General features: G+C 39.8%; 1 protein-coding gene across 4 annotated transcripts in view; it reads left to right on the top strand.

Moving 5' to 3' along the window:
* Nucleotides 1–15225, top strand: part of PRUNE2 (prune homolog 2 with BCH domain) — a 126902-nt gene extending 111677 nt beyond the window's left edge. For 2 of the 4 annotated variants that reach the window (XM_087957830.1, XM_087957829.1), the window contains exons 17-20: nt 971–1006; nt 1462–1494; nt 8242–8289; nt 12094–15224. In XM_087957830.1, coding sequence (XP_087813956.1) covers nt 971–1006; nt 1462–1494; nt 8242–8289; nt 12094–12121 — 145 coding nt within the window. In that variant the 3' untranslated portion in view covers nt 12122–15224. Of the gene's footprint in view, nt 1–970; nt 1007–1461; nt 1495–8241; nt 8290–12093 lie in introns of all 4 variants that reach the window. The other 2 variants (XM_087957832.1, XM_087957831.1) reach the window with 2 other exon arrangements.
* Nucleotides 15226–17635: the final 2410 nt, after the last annotated feature.

Raw genomic sequence — 17635 nt, 5'->3', positions numbered from 1 at the left:
AATTGTTAATCAAGACGTTGTTGTAGATCCTGCACTAAGTAGCATTAGGTGGTCTCTTTGGTATCTGTCAACTCTATGATTCTGTGAAAGACCTAAGAATGTATTCCAATGTGTTATTACTTCACTAATTTATTCATATTATCTGTTGTGAGTAAAAAAATGTTTTCAAAATATTTTTGAGAATTGCACAAGACATTGTAGAATGGGAATATATTTTATTCACAGAAAGTGGAGATGAAATTCTCAAAGTATTCATATTCTGAGCACTGATGTTTTGGGTACTGTTTCTGGTTTGGGTACTGTATGCTGTATAAATTATTCCCCTGTTGAAAACTTTCAGGAATTGCTAAGGATGATAGGATATTAGTTCAATGTAGCTAGACAGTTCCAAGATGGGGAAAATCCAGAACATTTCATGGTTTTACCAGTTCTCCCAGTGCGCATAGTAGTTCTCAGTGTGAACATGCCAACCCACTAATATCAAAGCAAGTCTGGAGCCCGTTGAATAAGGTCCAAAGGATCATACTATTGACATTGTAGTTTAAATTTGCATTGACATGAGATACATATACAAGAGCCTCAGTGCTGACTCTACACTTAGAATAGATAGAATAGAATAGAATTGTTTATTGGCCAAATGTGATTGGACACACAAGTAATTTATCTTGGTGCAAATGCTCTCAGTATACATAAAAGAAAAGATGCATTCATCAAGAATCATAAGGTACAACACTTAATGATAGTCATAGAGTACAATAAACAATCAAATCATACTAGGAAACAGTCAATAAAAATCGTAAGGATAGAAGCGACAAAGTTAGTCATACAGTCACAAGTGGGACTTCAACTTGACCTTGGGAATAGCTCCTTGCGATGATCGCTCCTTGCGATCATATTTGGCACAAATATGATGTCTGCATATTATTTGACCTTGTGTATGTTTGTCTTTCACCCACTTTTATCTTGAAAGGTATGATGAGGAGCGATCCATTCAGAGAAGAGTAAGGTAAAACCCTTGCTCTGCTGAAGCCTGTGCTGATGTTTTTAAATGACTGAGAATATGTGAGACGATAGAGGATTTCAGCAGCTGACATTTAAAAAGATCCCATAGCTCTCTGTAATGAATGTCACACATGAGCTATTGAGATCAGTTATAAATTTCCTTAATTTGGCCTGTTCTGGATTTAACTTCAATCACTTTGTCAGCTTTGCACAGCATGCATGCTGCAAACTCCTGCTAGTTTTACAAGACCTGCCTACATGGACAATACATACATACATACATACATACATACATACATACAAATGAAATAAAATTCGGTAACACATTAGAAAAAAATACTTCGTTGGTGCATAATTTCAAAAGCATGTTACTTGCTTGATTGACATTCTGCTTTTCCCCGCTTCTATTTTATGTTCTGCTTGCTTCTTCTCCTTCACCAATAACCTTTACTCATACAGACTGGATGAAGAGCTCAAGGAGGCATCAGCAAAGTAAGACAGAATTCTGATAATAAACTATATTCCTTTTTCATTCTTAAAAAGGATTAACTATTAAGAAAATTCATATTAATCCTATACGGGACTACACAGAGTATCCTTAGAATAGGGAATATTACTGCTACATAATATTACATAGGAGTAATATTCACTATTCTCAATGGCACTTCTGCAGAGTGGCCTGGGGAATCCTGGGAATTGTACTTCAGCAGTAGTTCAGTCTAATCATAACTGCTAAATAAAATATTATTTTTAGGACATGGTGCACAATTGGTAATCCCTAAGGCTTTGTATGTTCCAAGTCCACTTTCAGTGGCTGCCAATATTCAATAATAGTAACTTTCCAATAACCTGGAGATATTAAGGCTGGAGAAGTTGCCAAAATACAGGCAGTTGAGGGTAAAGAAGGAATCTTACAAGTGAATTAAAAACAAACAACGTTGTCTTTAATTTGAATGCATCCACTTGCTGCCTTTATGTCACCAAAATCCATAATGCACTATATCTTACAAATGAAAATGCAGACTATATTCAAAGAAATGTACTTGAAAGGGGATTCTAGAGTATATGGTTAAATTTATTTCTTAAATGAATGTGTTTTCTATCAGCTTTAGAGTTTTTCTTTAAAACAATAATTTTGCTCATTTTTTCTTTGGGTGAAAGTTATTACCTATTAATTGGCTAGGCTCGGGTTGGATATGACATTTGGCAGATTGGATGATAAAATGGTGCCATTTATGTATTCTATATCAATCTAGGCCCCTTTAAGAAAACAGATGATATTTTTAGAGAACATAGTTCCACTCATGCCCAGGAATTTACATTATGATGAAGATTGATTTTATGTAGAAGGATAGAGAGGCATAGCATTACACAGAACTCTCCATTTAATGGACTGATGGGGAAATGAATTTTTGAGTCAAATATTCATTACATGCTGAATTTTTCATATATAAACACACATAGAATCTATATCTTATAAAAATTATAAAATATATGTAGCTGTACATAAAATGAACATAATGTTCAAATATACAATTGTTGTGTCATTCATAACACTGTTTGTCTATTACCTGGGGCAAAGCTTCTTCTTGTCAAAAGTCCAGATTTTGTTCATTATATCCACTAAAGTTCACTGAATTGAATTTATTAAAATTGACTGACAGAAAGATTCTCCTCCATGCTACAGTGAGAGCCCAGGATAGGTAGATTCCTTCTTATGATGTCATTAAGCTGAGTCTGTACTTGTATATAAAAAGCCAGCCCCTGGGATTATCCCCAGCTTTGACTCAGCTTCTTTAAGTCACAAGCTGTGTCTCTGAAAGCGTTAGCGTTTTATTCAGTGATTTTCTACAGAAGCTACCCTTGCTTCAATCAGCTCCCGGGGATCCGGGCAGCTGCAACTTCAGGAGAGCGGGGCTCTGTTCTCCTGCAAGGCTGAGAGCAACGTTTTCCCAAGTGCTGCTAGGCAAGCAGGGAAGCGTCTGAGACCTTCCCCACAGCCACAGTTTGTCCGATCGTAAAACTGATCGGCAAACTGATAACAGAGCCAGCCAGCTGATCGCGTGGGCAGCAATCTCTTCATTCTCTGGCTGATCTGATCGCTCAGGGCTTGCAATAGCCTAAGGAGCGAAATTCACTTCTCGGAGCCATCGACGAGCAGCAGCCATCTTGGAGTGCAGTTTCTTCAGACACGAGGTGAGCGGCCATTTTAAGTGGCCCAGTGGCCATTTTCAGGGCTCCAAAGACCCAATTCCACCCTCTGCCATCCTTAAGCACTTTTGAGAGCCATTCTCTCAACGCTTGAGCCTTGTTTATTTTAAAATGGATCAGGACAGTGCTCATGCAGAGCTTCCCCCCCCCCCAGTGGAACAGGCCCTCCAACCCACTAAAAGGAAAAGACACAGACAACGTATTGCAAAAATCAGAGCTAAGGCTCCAGCCCCTAAGAAGACAACTCAGGTTGAGTTGAAGGCAGAGAAACGCAGACATGCGGCTCTAGAGAGACAATTTAACAAGACTATTCAACAAATGAGAGGGCAACTGCAATAGGCTTTCCAGCCAGCCGAACATCAGGGTTTCCAGAGAAGCCCTCCCAGAGGAGGGGAAGTTGTTCATGGAGCCTTTGGACCCCCCTCCCGTCTGGTCCCCTGAGGCATTTGAGGAACAACTAGATCCTCAGGATTTCAGCAGGTCTGGGCCATATTTCCAGCAAACTTCTGAGTCCTATGCCCCGTCTCTTCCCTCCAGAGTTCAGGCCTCCCAGATCAGGCCGGAAGCCACCTTCACGACCACTGCAGCTGGCCTTTGGCCCTCCACTAGCTTTTATATCAGGCCCAGACAGCTACAAGATGTTGTTTCCTTAGCCATTAGACAGGGATTGGTTGAAGGTTTTCAACAGATTCTTCGGCCTCTGGAAAGGGTTCAGGCCCTTCTCCCTTCTCAGTCTATGGCTTCCTTACCTCTGCAATGAGATTTCCACAGACCCCAAGACCTCAGGGTCCATTCTTCACAGGCAGAATGGGAGGAGTATGAAGGGGGAGAGGATGCCTCCCCATCTGAACACAGTTGCTCCTCTTGTTCAGAGCGCGAAGAGGGCGAAATCTGTGATCACAATCTTTCAGAGGAAGAAGACTCTCATCCAGATCAGCCCTCTTCTGCATTAGTCTTTAAACCAGCCCTCTTTAAACCCTTACTTAGCAAGGCCTTGGTCACTGCCAGGCTGTCACCTGAGGAAGCAGCACTTGAACCACAAGGGGAACCCTCCGGGCAAGGAGACTCGCTCTTCTCCAAGCCAGTAGTACACACAGAGGTTTTGCCTTCTCCCCTTTTGTTTCTCGACATGGTCAAGGAACAGTGCACTTCCCCTTCGGCAGGTCCTCGTCCATCATCTTTGGACAAGCGGTTCTACTATGTCAGCACATCCCTAGCCAACACACTTGCAGTGCCCTCAGTAGACACTCTGATTGTGGCATCATTCTCCTCTTCTGGCACTCCCACTGAGCCAGAGGATGTACTTAAACCAGAGGACAAGTGTTCCAAACAGACCCTTCAAGCAACCACCAAGCAGCTGCGTGGGCTGTTCGAACTTCGACCACTGCATCGTTTTTCACGAGGGCATCTCTATACTGGCTGCACCAACTGCAGGACCAGTTGCCTGCCTCTGACCTCAGATCTCATCAGGATCTTAACAAAATTAAAGCAGTGGCGGAATTCACTGCGGATGCTACCCTCAATTCTGCCAAATTTGCATCAAGAGCCATGGCATCTTTGGTGGCGGCAAGAAGGCTTCTGTGGCTCTGAAATTGGCAGGCGGAGTCACGCCATAAATGGAAGCTGGCCTCTGCCCCCTGCGCAGGAGACAAGCTTTTTGGCGAGACTCTAGACCCGTATCTCATTGAGACTAGAGATAAACATAAAATTCTTTCCTCCTTGGGGAAAAAAGCTGACTATCGCCCAGCTCCTTATCGCCCACCTGACTTTTGAGCGGAGTCCACCTCCCACTTTCCTTGGCCACAGAGGGCATATTCTCAACACCAGGACCAACGTCAAGAACCACTTGGCAGACAACAACCTTCTGCTGGTAAATGGCACTTTCGGGGGGAAGGGGTCATGTCTTCCGTCGCTCTAAGTAATACCTCATTCTCCCCACCCATCGGAGGTCGCTTAGCCTTCTTTGCCTCCAAATGGGAGGAGTCAACGACGGATTCCTGGGTACTCAACACTGTTAGGTCAGGGCTACAATTGGAATTTCTATCGTCACTCCCATGTTTTCGTGTTAACGGACAATATGGCTGCAAAGGCACACGTCAACAGACAGGGGAGAACAAGATCCAAGGCATTTATGAGGGAGGCAGAACGTTTGGGGTTATGGGCAGAGAAACACCTGCTGACGATCTCAGCGGATCACATTTCCAGAGTCGACAATTCCCAAGCCAATTGGAGTTTAGTCGACCAGGCAGAATGGTCCATTCCTCTGTCCCTATTCAGGGATCTTTCCCTCAGATTCAGAACTCCAGAGGGGGTTCTCATCTCCACTCCTCAAAATGCTCGTCAACAGATTCTTCACCAGGTTTCCTTGCCAGGGAGCAGAGGAGACCAATGGTATTCGGTGCAAATGGCCTGCAGGTCTCCTCTATGCCTTTCCCCCTCTTCCCTTCATTCCGGTGGTCATATGGAAGCTGTTGGCAGAACGAGCACAGCTAATTCTCCTGGCCTCCTATTGGCCAAGGAGGCCCTGGTTTGCGGACCTGGTCAACCTGTCTGTGGCTTCCCCTTGGAGAATTCCCGGCCCATCGCATCTCCCTGCACCAAGGGGCCCTGATCCATCTGGAGCCTCAGTGGCTCAAGCTGACCGTGTGGCACTTGAGCAGCAGCGGCTAAGGGAGGCTAAGCTCCCAGAGAGGGTTATCCTCACCATCCAGGCGTCTCACAAACCTTCTACGAGGCGCCTCTATGATGCCACCTGGAGGATTTTCTCCCAATGGTGCCTCAAGGAGGGTCTCTCTCCTTCCTCAGCCCAGTTGGCAGAGGTTCTTAGAGTCCTTCAGGATGGCTTGGAGAAAGGTTTAGCCCCCAATACCTTACGTCACCAGGTAGCGGTTCTCAGTTCTTTCATGGAGTTCGCTTCCTTCCTTGTCCCATCACCTCTCAGTCAGGAGATTTTTGAAAGGGGCTTCCAACCTACACCCTCCTGTGGTGCACAGGTATCCTTCATGGGACCTTCACTTGGTTCTTAATGCCCTTACAAAGCCCCCCTATGAACCCCTTAGAACAGTGTCTCTCCAATTCCTAACTCTAAAGGTAGTTTTCCTCATTTCTATCACTTCAGCCAGAAGGATGTCAGAACTGGCCTTTCAATCAGGCAGGATTTTTGCACCTTTCACAATGATAGGGTTGTTCTCCATCTGGACCCCTCCTTTATCCCAAAGGTTAACACTTGGTTCCACCGATCCCAAGACGTTGTGTTACCTGACTTCTGTCCCCTTCCACACCATGATTTAGACCGCAAGTGGCATACTCTAGATGTCAGAAGGGCTCTTAGAATTTACATCAAATGCACTTCCCCTTTTAGAAAGACAGAAGCCATGTTTGTCTCGTTTTCCCCTTCTCACTTGGGGAGCAAGACCTCTTCCCCTAATATTAGAAGGTGGGTCAGGACGTGCATCGCACAAGCCTACAAAGTGGTGGCTCTTCCAGTACCCTGTGGTCTAACGGCGCAATCTACCAGAAGTGCAGCCACTACAGCCATCTGGGCCACCCAGGCATCCTTGGAAGAGATTTGCAGAGCGGCCACGTGGACATCCCCGTCTCTCTTCATCAGACACTACTGTCTGGATTCCTTTGCCTTGGTGATGGCGGCTTTCAGCAGATGGGTTCTTCAGCGAGTGGTTCCACTGTCGGAGTGATTGGCCGGACGAGGACCTGCCCATGGACATGCAAGGGCTCTCGCTGCAGCATGGAGGAGAATGGGCATTGGTAAATTTACCTGCGAACGCCCTTTCTATCTATGCTGCGAGCCCAGCTCCTCCCTTGGTTCGTCCGGAGATGGTAAGGAATGTTAATGTATTGGATTGTTTGCTTTCAGAGACACTTCTTCAGTCTGTCAAGTATCTTCGCCAAAGCTGGGGATAGTCCCGGGGCCTGGCTTTTTATATACAAGTACAGACTCAGCTTAATGACATCATAAGAAGGAATCTACCCATCCTGGGCTCTCTCGCAGCATAGATAGAAAGGGAGTTCACAGGTAAATTTACCAACACCCAATCACTACTGAGCCACTGCAAGCCTAAATAATCTTTTGCTAGACTGGCTGTACCAATGTCAATTGCATGAGCTTTATAGCATGCTGAAAAATGCATATGTTATTACCTTATTATGTAATTACAGTGGTAACTTTATGTATTGAAGTAGCCATTTCAGAAAGCTTGAATATGTTGCTGCTGTGAAGTTGAACTCCAATATGTTATTGTGAAGATGCATCTATTTTGAACATGTCCCAAAGTAATTTTAGTGAGCTGCCTATCTGCTTACAATCCTAGTACACTTGATAATGACCACAAGCAAGAGTTTGATAGATTGCATCAACTAAGCTGTTCAGAACAGTTGAAAATCTGTCATAACTATCGTAATCTCATACTGCTCTGGTTAAAGCTTTGTCTTATAGCATATATCCAATGCTATATTCGGTAATAATGGATATCAGTGCAACAGCTCATTGAATTATAGAAAATACAGTTTAATATACATATATTTTTGTAGGATAAATTTTCCAGCCAGTATTAAGGATGAAACTGTATTCATATGACTGTCTTATAACCTGATCCTATTTATGCTTAGGCAAGTAGAAGTCTCTATAAGTACATTCAGGATTATTTAAGGTCATTTTCATGGGAGTGCAATTTCAACTATAAATTCTTTAAATGCATTATTTTTTAAACTTCTTACAGTAATTGATTTCAGTATTCTAATTAATTTGCTGCTATGAACAGCAAAAAAAGAAGAAGAAGAATCAAGAAAGAAAAGTATCGTAACACTCTACCACCTAAACTTTTTGTGGTTACTGTTGGGGAGACATTTCTTAATGAACATTGATGACTTATGAAAACATCATAATATATATAATAAACTTTGCTTGTGAAAATACCTTTGTTCTGCTTTTAAAGTAAATATGTATTTATAAATCTCTGTCTCTAACAAACGAGAATGTATTTATTATTTTTCATTTTTCCTTGCCTTCAGAGCAAGCTGTCTTTCAAATGAGCCTGAAATAACTTCAGTCCAACAGGAGTAAGAATTTCATAAACAAGCCAATATCTATGAGTATTATTCATAATAACATTATGCAACAGACATTGAAGAAGTTGGTAGTCTCTGAGATCCAAATACTTATATGGGCCGATTAGACCAGCAGATAAACGTTTCGATAAAAGTTATTTTTTTGACAAAGATAAAGTTAGATAAAAATGCTACCAGGTTTATTATAAACATGTAGTAAAACACCTGACATAACCCTATTATGAGGCTACTAAAGTCTATGTTAATACTTTTATTTTACTAATTTAAGACAATAGGTACAATTTGCAACTTTGCTTTAATGAAACAACCTTTTTATTATATCTTTCTGGAATCTATCCAACCTTCTTCTTTGTTTGTCCTGTCACCTTTTATATTCACTGTAAAATCTTTCACAGGGTTGTATTTTCATTTGCTTTTTGTGGTTTGAATAACAAATCGTACAGGTAATCCTCAACTTAAGACCATGATTGTGAGACCCCATTGCTAAGCAAAGCAGCTGTTAAGTGATTTGCCCCTAATGAACCACCTTTTCTGCCACAGTTGTTAAGCAAATTACTGCAACTGTTAAGTGAATCATGCAATTGTTAAGAGAATCTGGCTTCCCTCACATTGACTTTGCTTGTCAGAAGCCAGCTGGGGAAGTCACAAAATGACCAATAGGACACTGCAACCCTTCTAAATACCTGAACTTGAGTAAATGTTAGGATTGTTCATAGGGTGGGTTTTTTTTTAGGTGACGCTGTAACTTCGAACAGGTGCTAAACTAAGGTTTTAAGTTGAGGACTGCTGTACATAAATCTTTTTTATAAAAAGTGTTATGCATGTGTTCAATATCATTTTTATAGTTTATGAAAGCTATATGATGTTAGAAGAAATATACATTCGTGTTTAATTGTTAAAACAATAAATGGATGAATCTGGTAGTAGTTATTATTCTGCAAGTTGTAAGAGAAACATTGGATTGGACTGTACTTATTTTTAATTAGACTTCAGATGACTGATTAAGTCCTATTGTTTTCAGTTGCGCTGTCCTACTGTCAAAATTTTTATTCAGCCCAATTTTGTAAAGGAACTAAGAGGTATTAAGCATCATGTCCAGAGTTGGTTGGTCATGAAAGTTAATTATGACAATACCATTATTAATATCGTGATTAGGCCTGTAAATTATAGAATCTTAAAAGACTATAATTATAGAATATCCTTCTAATCTACAACGATAATCTTTTAATTTTTGACAAAATTGTTCTTCTTTTATTGAGTTGAAAATGGGACCAAAGTCCAAAGGATCAAAGTGTATTGACTATTATTGGTAATAATTGTTATCAGCTATGGTATTGCATGGCATTATACTTTGGACTAATAAAAAGTGCAATAATGGTAACTACTACTAGAGGAAGAAAGCTTTTTTATAAACATTTGCTCTATAGCCGTGATGGCAAACCTATGGCATGCATGCCGGAAGTGGCATGCAGAGCCACTTCTGCCAGTACACGAGAGGTCGCCCGGAAGAGCCCCACTGCGCATGTGTGCATGTCCCCCGCTAGCCAGCTGATTGTCGGGTATCTGCTGTGCATGTGCGAGGGGAGACACACGCGCATGCGCAGAGGTATGCATTGTGCGGGGGGGTTTGCATGCACATGTGCAGAGGCATGTGGTGTAGCAGAGTTTTTGTGATTCTGACACGCCTTTTGTCTTTAGTTCCTTATCTCACCTAGTTGGTTAGGACCTCCTGGGCAATGATATGTTTGGAATCCATGTGGTGGTGAATGCTTCTTTAAGAAAGGGACAGTTCCATCTATTTTGAAAGAAACAGTTTCATTCCCTAAGATGCCATCACTAGATCCAATAGGGTTGGACAATTTTCCGTTTTACAACTTCCTCTTCTTTGTAGCCAGGTTTCAAGTTAGGTTATATTGCTGACATGGCATGGACTATAATTGTGAATAATCTCTGGCAGGCACAGGATATAGGTAGTGCATCTGTCCTGATCCTTCTTGATCTCTTAGCAGCTTTCAGTACCATTGATTGGAATATCCTTCTGGATCTGCTAAGGATGGTGGGTGTGAGGGGGCCACTGGATTTTCTTCCTTTCCGGCCAGTTCCTGTCACTGTTGGTGAAGGAGGAGAGATCCAGCCTTAGACCTCCACATTGCAGGGTGCTGCAGAACTTGACTCTCTCCCCATTCTTGTTTAATATTTACCTGTAGCTTCTGAGCAACATCAAGCATTGGCACAAGGTTAAGTAGCATCAGTGTGTTGATAGTACTCATATATTCTCATTTTACACTGTGCTGCCCAAATGAAGCTTCCAAACTACATTTCCCATTCCCTGGAAGCTGTGGGGTCTGGATGGGGAAGAACAGGCTCAGGCTTAACCCTAGCAAGACCAAGTGGCATGGGTTTTAGAGTCCCAAGACCAGAGATTTTCCAGTTCCATCCATGGATATGCACGCACTCTATCAGAGCCAATGCACAATTTGGGATTTTTTCTGATCTTGAACTTACTGCTCAAAGTGTAAGTGGAGCTGTGCACAAATGCATCTTATGGGCCCTTTATGCCCATTCCTAGAAAGAGAGGCTTTGCTCATACTTTCGTTCTGGACTATTCACTTTCATTCTGGACTATTGCAATGCAGTATACATGGGGCTGCTCTTTAAGACCATTCAGAAGCTCTATAGCTGGTCCAGAATGCAGTGAGACAGGGTAGTCCACATAATGCTACTGTTTAACACAGCAGTCCCAACCTTTTGGGCACCAGTTCTGTGGAAAACAATTTCTTCACAGACTGTGTGTATATTTGTGTGGGTTTCACACCCTACCTAGATCCAGGGGTGGGATTCAATTTTTTTAACAACCAGTTCTGTGGGTGTGGTTTGTTGGTGGGCGTGCCTTGGTGGTAATGTGACTGGCTGGGCGTGGACAACTCAACATCACTCACATCGAGGCACGCATCTCCTCACCTGGTCTCTTGTGACTGTGAGGATGCTGTAATAGTCGTAAGTGTGAAAAATGGTCATAAGTCACTTTTTTCAGTGCCATTGTAACTTTGAATGGTCACTCCACACAAGCAAAGTACCAGCAAAGGAGGGGAAAGAAAACTCCAGAGAAGTTCCTGAGACAGGAAATCTGGTCCTGCCAAGAATGTAATAAGGGTTAACAGAGAGGCAGTTTCTGTAAGCAACACCAGAATGTTTCCTTCCTGCCTTCTTTACAGGATTAGGCCAGTAATTTCTTCTAACAACGGGTTCTCCAAACTGCTTAGATTGTTAAGAACTGGTTCTAGCGAATAGGTGCGAACTTGTAGAATCCCACCCCTGCCTAGATCCAATGCATGCGCAGATGAAGCTTCATTCGCTTGCGAGGCTCATTTCCTAGTGGGCTGTGGACTGGTATCAGTCCATGTCTCGGGGATTGGGGAATCCCTGGCTTAACAACCTGCACTACCTCCCAGTACATTTCTGCTATAATTTAAGGGGATAGTGGTCATCTATAAACTCTACATGACACAGGTTATTTATGGGCCTGCCTTTCTCCTATTGTGTCTGTTCATCTCATCAGATCTGACAGGCTAGATTTTTTCCCAGTTTCCTTATATAGAAAAGAGTAAAAGTTCAAATGATATTTGAGATGGTTCAGGTTTTGTCATGTGTAATGTCTGGGCCTGGGCAGTAACCAGATAGGATATTACTAGGGCTAGTTATATGTGTATTCTGCCCTTTGCTCCTTAGAGGAAGTCCTGGATACATATGTAATAACAACCCATTGTACTGACTCTTCCTTTTCTTTTTCTAAAGCATCAACATGACCATGAAAAGTTCTTAACTTCCATGGAAATTGGAGAAGAAAATGATCCTCTGTTTGATGTGCCTGAGTCTTGAAGATGGGACAGTTTTGGCTTCTCATCAGAACATGATCCTCTAGGATCTTCTTGTGCACAAATCTCTTTTATTTCCCCAAAGCCTGTCTGTGCAAGAAAGACTCCTGTAAGATTTAACCCTTGTTCTCTGATCACTTAGTGTTATTCAGAGCATTCTGAAATCAAACAGGAGGTGGCTGCTACTGCCAGAATAGTAGCAGAGGTACAGGTAATAAATCTGTGTAGAATTATATCAGGAGTAGATTTACAATAAGGAAAATTATGCATTTTTGAATTCCAAATTATTTTGCCATTAATGTGCCTCACCTGTGATCTTATAGTGTGGTTCAGTCTCGTTTGTCTTCTACATATTTATGTATTAATGGCTAGAGATTTTAGCTCCCATGCAGCAATGCTGATTTTCCTTCCTCCCTCTCTCCCCCCCTTCCATTTGGACTGCAAGCACCATGACCCAATGATTGAGGATCTTCATAGACAACAATCAGATGGTTGCAGGAAACAGAACTAACATGGTCTTTCAGATTTCAAAGGAGCTCTGAATTGCATACAGTATTCTTATTAGAAAAGATACAGGATCCCCCCTTCACACACCATTGGTTCACCTTTTAAGATATGAGTCAAGATTATCTGGACTCTGCAATTTTCCTGAAACCAGGCCAAAGACAAACCCATGTTTTGCACAGTTTGGGTCTCTTTTTCTTCTGGCTTTAGTCTTGTTTTACTTTGCTTCTATAAAGCATGTAATCTCGGTTAGCATCTTAATTATTCCCATAATTAAGATAGGAAAAAAATGCAGATAAATGTATTAGTAAGCCAGGAAGTTCTAATCCTTCTAGTCAGTTTTATTCTTCTTGTAAAATAACAACAATAACAGAAAACCCTGCTGGCTTCATGTTTTCTGTTGAGAAAAGTGAACTCACTGAACTTTTGCCTCTTCCTGTTCTCCACCCAACCCCCAACCCCCCAAAAAGTTATAATCCAGCCTGCAGTGATGGTTGAAACTACTGGAAAAAGTGTCCTGTTGAAAATGCCACCACGCTATCCTTCAAAGATGCACCAGGAGATTTTTTTAAATAGAAAAAAAAGAGCTATGGTAATTTCTACCTGTAACAACTTTTTTCGAGAGGGATAAATGGCTAGATAAGGGAGCCCCCTGCCACCAAAAAAGACCAGGTTCTTGCAAAAATGGCTAGATATGCAAAAATAATAATAATAATAATTGGCTTGTGGTGGCCTGCTTGTTCTCAGTATTTTGAAGCTGGCAAAAGTGAAGATAATTGAAAGTTTGGCTTCAAACCCAGTAATGAGAGATTGTAAAGTGGAAAAGGGTTGCTTGTTTTGGAAGTGCCCTGAGATTACTTATTTCTTGGCTCTTTTAATATATAAATGGAAGGTATTTCTTGAAAAAAAGGGAAAGCTCAGTTTTAAGTGAGATCCCAATATGATTCAGAGCTTTCACAGATGTTGATTTGGCACTGTTAACTGCAGTTGCCCTGTTTTGGCCCCTGTAAATTTTGTGCTTTTTTTCACTGTTTAAATTGCAGATTGGGACCATTCCTAATTTTTAAAAAAATGCAATTATGTAGAATCAATCGGGAAGAAAACCAAAAGTTCAGTAAGTTCTTTCTCATAGCCTAATATATGTGGGGAGAGGGATGACTACATATGAGAACATATATGGATAGCAATAAAACCCAATACATGGATTTAGTAAAGCTAAAACACATAATCAAAGGATAGGATAATATTCTGAAACATTGGCATAATACAAAGTAAAAAATATTTTGATTCCTATACTAATATTCATGGCTTTCATAGCATCAAATCAACATTTACTGCTAATTATTGCATCATACAAATCATAGAACAGCATTCCTATATTAAGGAGAAAGCTTACACATTTTGAAAAATGCTAGTTAATTTCAAAGCATGGTGACCTAGGAATCGTTGGATGGACTGGAGTATATTGTTAGGAATTAATAGCATTATATTAAGTTATTTAATAAGCATATTTATTTAATCAAACTTTGCAGTAGTAACAGGCATAACTTCATAAGAATTTATTATAATAAGCTTAAAAACCCACAGTGCTATCATCTGGTTGTAGCAATATAGCTTTCCATAGATTTAGGTATACACAATGGCATCTGAGGTCATTAATATTATTATTATTAATCATTAATAGTCATGCTGAATAGAAGTGACCTAGAGCACCTATGTTTGCAGTTTTCTCCATTGATATACCATTCAGAATATATTGTTCATTTCCTGGGGAAACTATGAAACATATACATCATAAAGAAGCAGAAAGCCAGCATATAAACCATGAAGGTTGGGGAAAAAAGGCTTGCCTCCATTTTAATAAATGGAATTTTATTTTAGAACTTTATTTTGCCATCTATAGAATAGAAAATAATTTTATTTTGCCATTTATGAAATTGTAATAAAAATATAAATTAGCTAATTAATTCATTAATTTAGTAATCCATATTACCTTTACCTCATGTTTTGTGCTTCTAATCATATCCTGCGTATTTACTCTGAATATCTCTCAGGACTTCTTTTGTTATTTATATCAAACTTTATCAAATTTGGAGACTAACCATCTCACAGAGCAAGTTATTGTTTTTAAAATGTAAGTTAAAATCTTTAAACTGAATCTTTAGACTTCAAAATAACACTAGAATGATAAAATTGTATTCCTTGGAAAAAGTATTGGTTTAAACTACAGTGCTGTTGTAATGATGACAACATGCATCATACTGTCATCTTACAAAAAAAGTAATTATGTAATTATGTTATGAATCACATCTTAATGCACACATTTGTTCTATTTTCTATTCTGTATTCTTCAATTTTTATTTATTATTTTTAAAAAGAAAAAGCAAGCAAGAAGAGGAAAAAATGATAGAAAAACATATTTATATGTGGAAAAAAGGTATTACCAAGATTGTACAGTTAGTGATTACCATATCTGTATGACTCTGTACTTTAAATAATCCCGAGTCCTTATATAAATAAACAGAATAAAATAATAATAATTTGCACAAAACCATCATGGCATGCATCTCATCACTTGCTGTCTCTTGCCATCCCTTCAGATGTCTGTGTTCCTTGATACCACACAAATCATGTTATCAGCTCTTGGGAATAGCATCCTATTCAATTTCTCTGCCTTGTTTATCACTTGTTTTTAATTTCTGTTTAGTATTTTAACCCTTGGACTGAACTGAAGGTTTCAAAAGTTTGTTTTCTTACCTGTTGCCTTCTAATTTTGATGTAGCACCATATGTATTTATTTTCATTTTTGTGTTCATCTTGTTGCTTCAGCTAAGCTTGAATGCCCATTTAACATTTTGTGTGCAACCAAGACTGTAAAGTGAGGAGCAGCCATCAGTTGGCTGGAATGGCTTTCAGATTTCAGTGGCTGAGATTTTACAGTTATTAAGAGTTGCGTTGTTTACACTTTGGTCACCAGAAAGCCTACTCCTTATCCTTTTATTTAGTAAGTGAAAGTTAACAATATTTAAGTTGCCATTCAAATCTTAAGATTTGTATCTTAATGCACACTTCTGATTTGAGTCCTCAACAGCGATCCCTGATAGATGTTTAGATACTACCACCCAAAAGAAGAGAGGGTCAATTACATAGATGTTTTTGCAAAGGCAGTTATTCATCCACAAGTATTTGTAAAATGTCTGTACTAAGAAACAAGCATTTTGAAGGGTGGGGTGATTTGCAGTATTGAGAGCTGTCCTAAAACAATATGTCTGCTTACATACTATATTAATAGTTGCATAATAAAAAACAGCCTGTAGTTAGTACTTCAATTATCATTAGAGCCAAAATGCATTCCCCGAGGGCTACTTGAGTCCTACTCAGTCTATTTGGAAAACTGCAATTATCATATAAATCAACATACCTTTACAAAGTTTATAAGCAACTTTGCATTGTTTCTCAACTCTGTTTAAATTCAGAACTGATGGCATTCTTTAAAAATCCTCATGTGGGAAGATGATGACAGGATTAGATTCCCTTCACTACCACTTATGAATACATATTTACTCTTACATATTTACATATAAATACATATTTACTCTACCATCTCCTGGGACCACAGTGAATCTGTGGAAATGGTCAGCTTGCATTGGTTTGAATAAAAGAAGCAGTGTTGTACACAAGGGGTTGTACAGCTGGAGAAGAATTGATGTATTTTCAGGTAAATCATCCTAAGAGTATATGTGCTTTGGTGTCGATTTTGAGCTCTCGTCTGGGTTTATATATAGATTAATTGAATATTTCCAAACTGTGTTTTAGGGTATAAAATCAGCTGCATTTTGTTGTCTGCTATAATACCCTCTCTAACCAGTTGAACAAATGGGTCTGAGAATGCAATGTGTTCAATTCTTATATTCATATTGCTAGTTCATTTTGAGAAAATAAAAATATTTTATTATATATAAAAATTGAAACTGGCCATATTTATGGAACTTACAAATAATCCTTAATTTAAACAGTCATTAGTGACTTTTCAAAGTTACAACACCCCTAAAAATGGATTTAGAAGTTTGAAGTCCTGCTTTCTAAGCCGTTGTTGAAATGTATTTGAATATAAGTAGCTCAGGTTGGTAGCTGGGCTGTTGGTCCGAGCTCCGAACTTGGCAATTTGATTGCAAACGTTTCATCACTATTCAAGGAGACATCCTCAGTACGTTTTGAATTGTCAATTCAATTCAAAGCGCACTGACGATGTCTCTTCAAAAGGTGATTAAACGTTTGCAACCAAATTGCCAAGCTTGGAGCTCAGACCAACAGCCCATCTAAATCCTCCCCCAGTCACGTGACCTCAGTTTGGGCACTTGGCAACTGGCCTTTATTTATGGCCATTTGCAACATCCTGCAGTCACATGACTCCCCCCCTCCCCCGGGAATTGGTAGTAACTTCCAGTTTCTGGCAAAAAATGACCCCTAGTGAAAAATGGGTTTGGTTATAGACCACCTCAAAAAAGGTAATAAAATTGGATGTGCTTACATTAGGGCCTGTTTTACAACTGTCACAATGTATGATTGAAATTGCAGACTTAATTATGCAAAATTGAATTTGTAATGTGTAATTGCAGACTTAATTATGGACTCTTTTCCCAAGCCACAATTAACATAGCATTGTGCTTTTTATCTAACCAGTTTTAGCGGAATAATAGTTTCAAATTTTATGTTATCTTTTGGCTTTGAGATTAATTAATAGGAAGGAACAGCTTCCTCTGCTCTTACATATTCATCAGAAGTTTAACTTTCAGTTCTTAGTGATCAATATCAGCTGCTAGAATTTTGAATTTGAGATTTTATTATTAGAATGGTATGGGATTATAGAAATAATGTACATTATTGTGAACTTTAGAGTAAGAGTTTGATGTATTTTATCTATCTCTGTACCAAAGAAAGTTGGAAGTCATGCTTTT

The sequence above is a fragment of the Notechis scutatus genome, chromosome 2 (assembly GCF_049901735.1).
Source record: "Notechis scutatus isolate UNSWTSFEM ecotype Mainland chromosome 2, rNotScu1.2, whole genome shotgun sequence".
Classification (NCBI taxonomy): Eukaryota; Metazoa; Chordata; class Lepidosauria; order Squamata; family Elapidae; genus Notechis; species Notechis scutatus.
The sequence above is the reverse complement of the archived record's forward strand: the minus strand, read 5'-3'. Positions and strand labels throughout refer to the sequence as shown.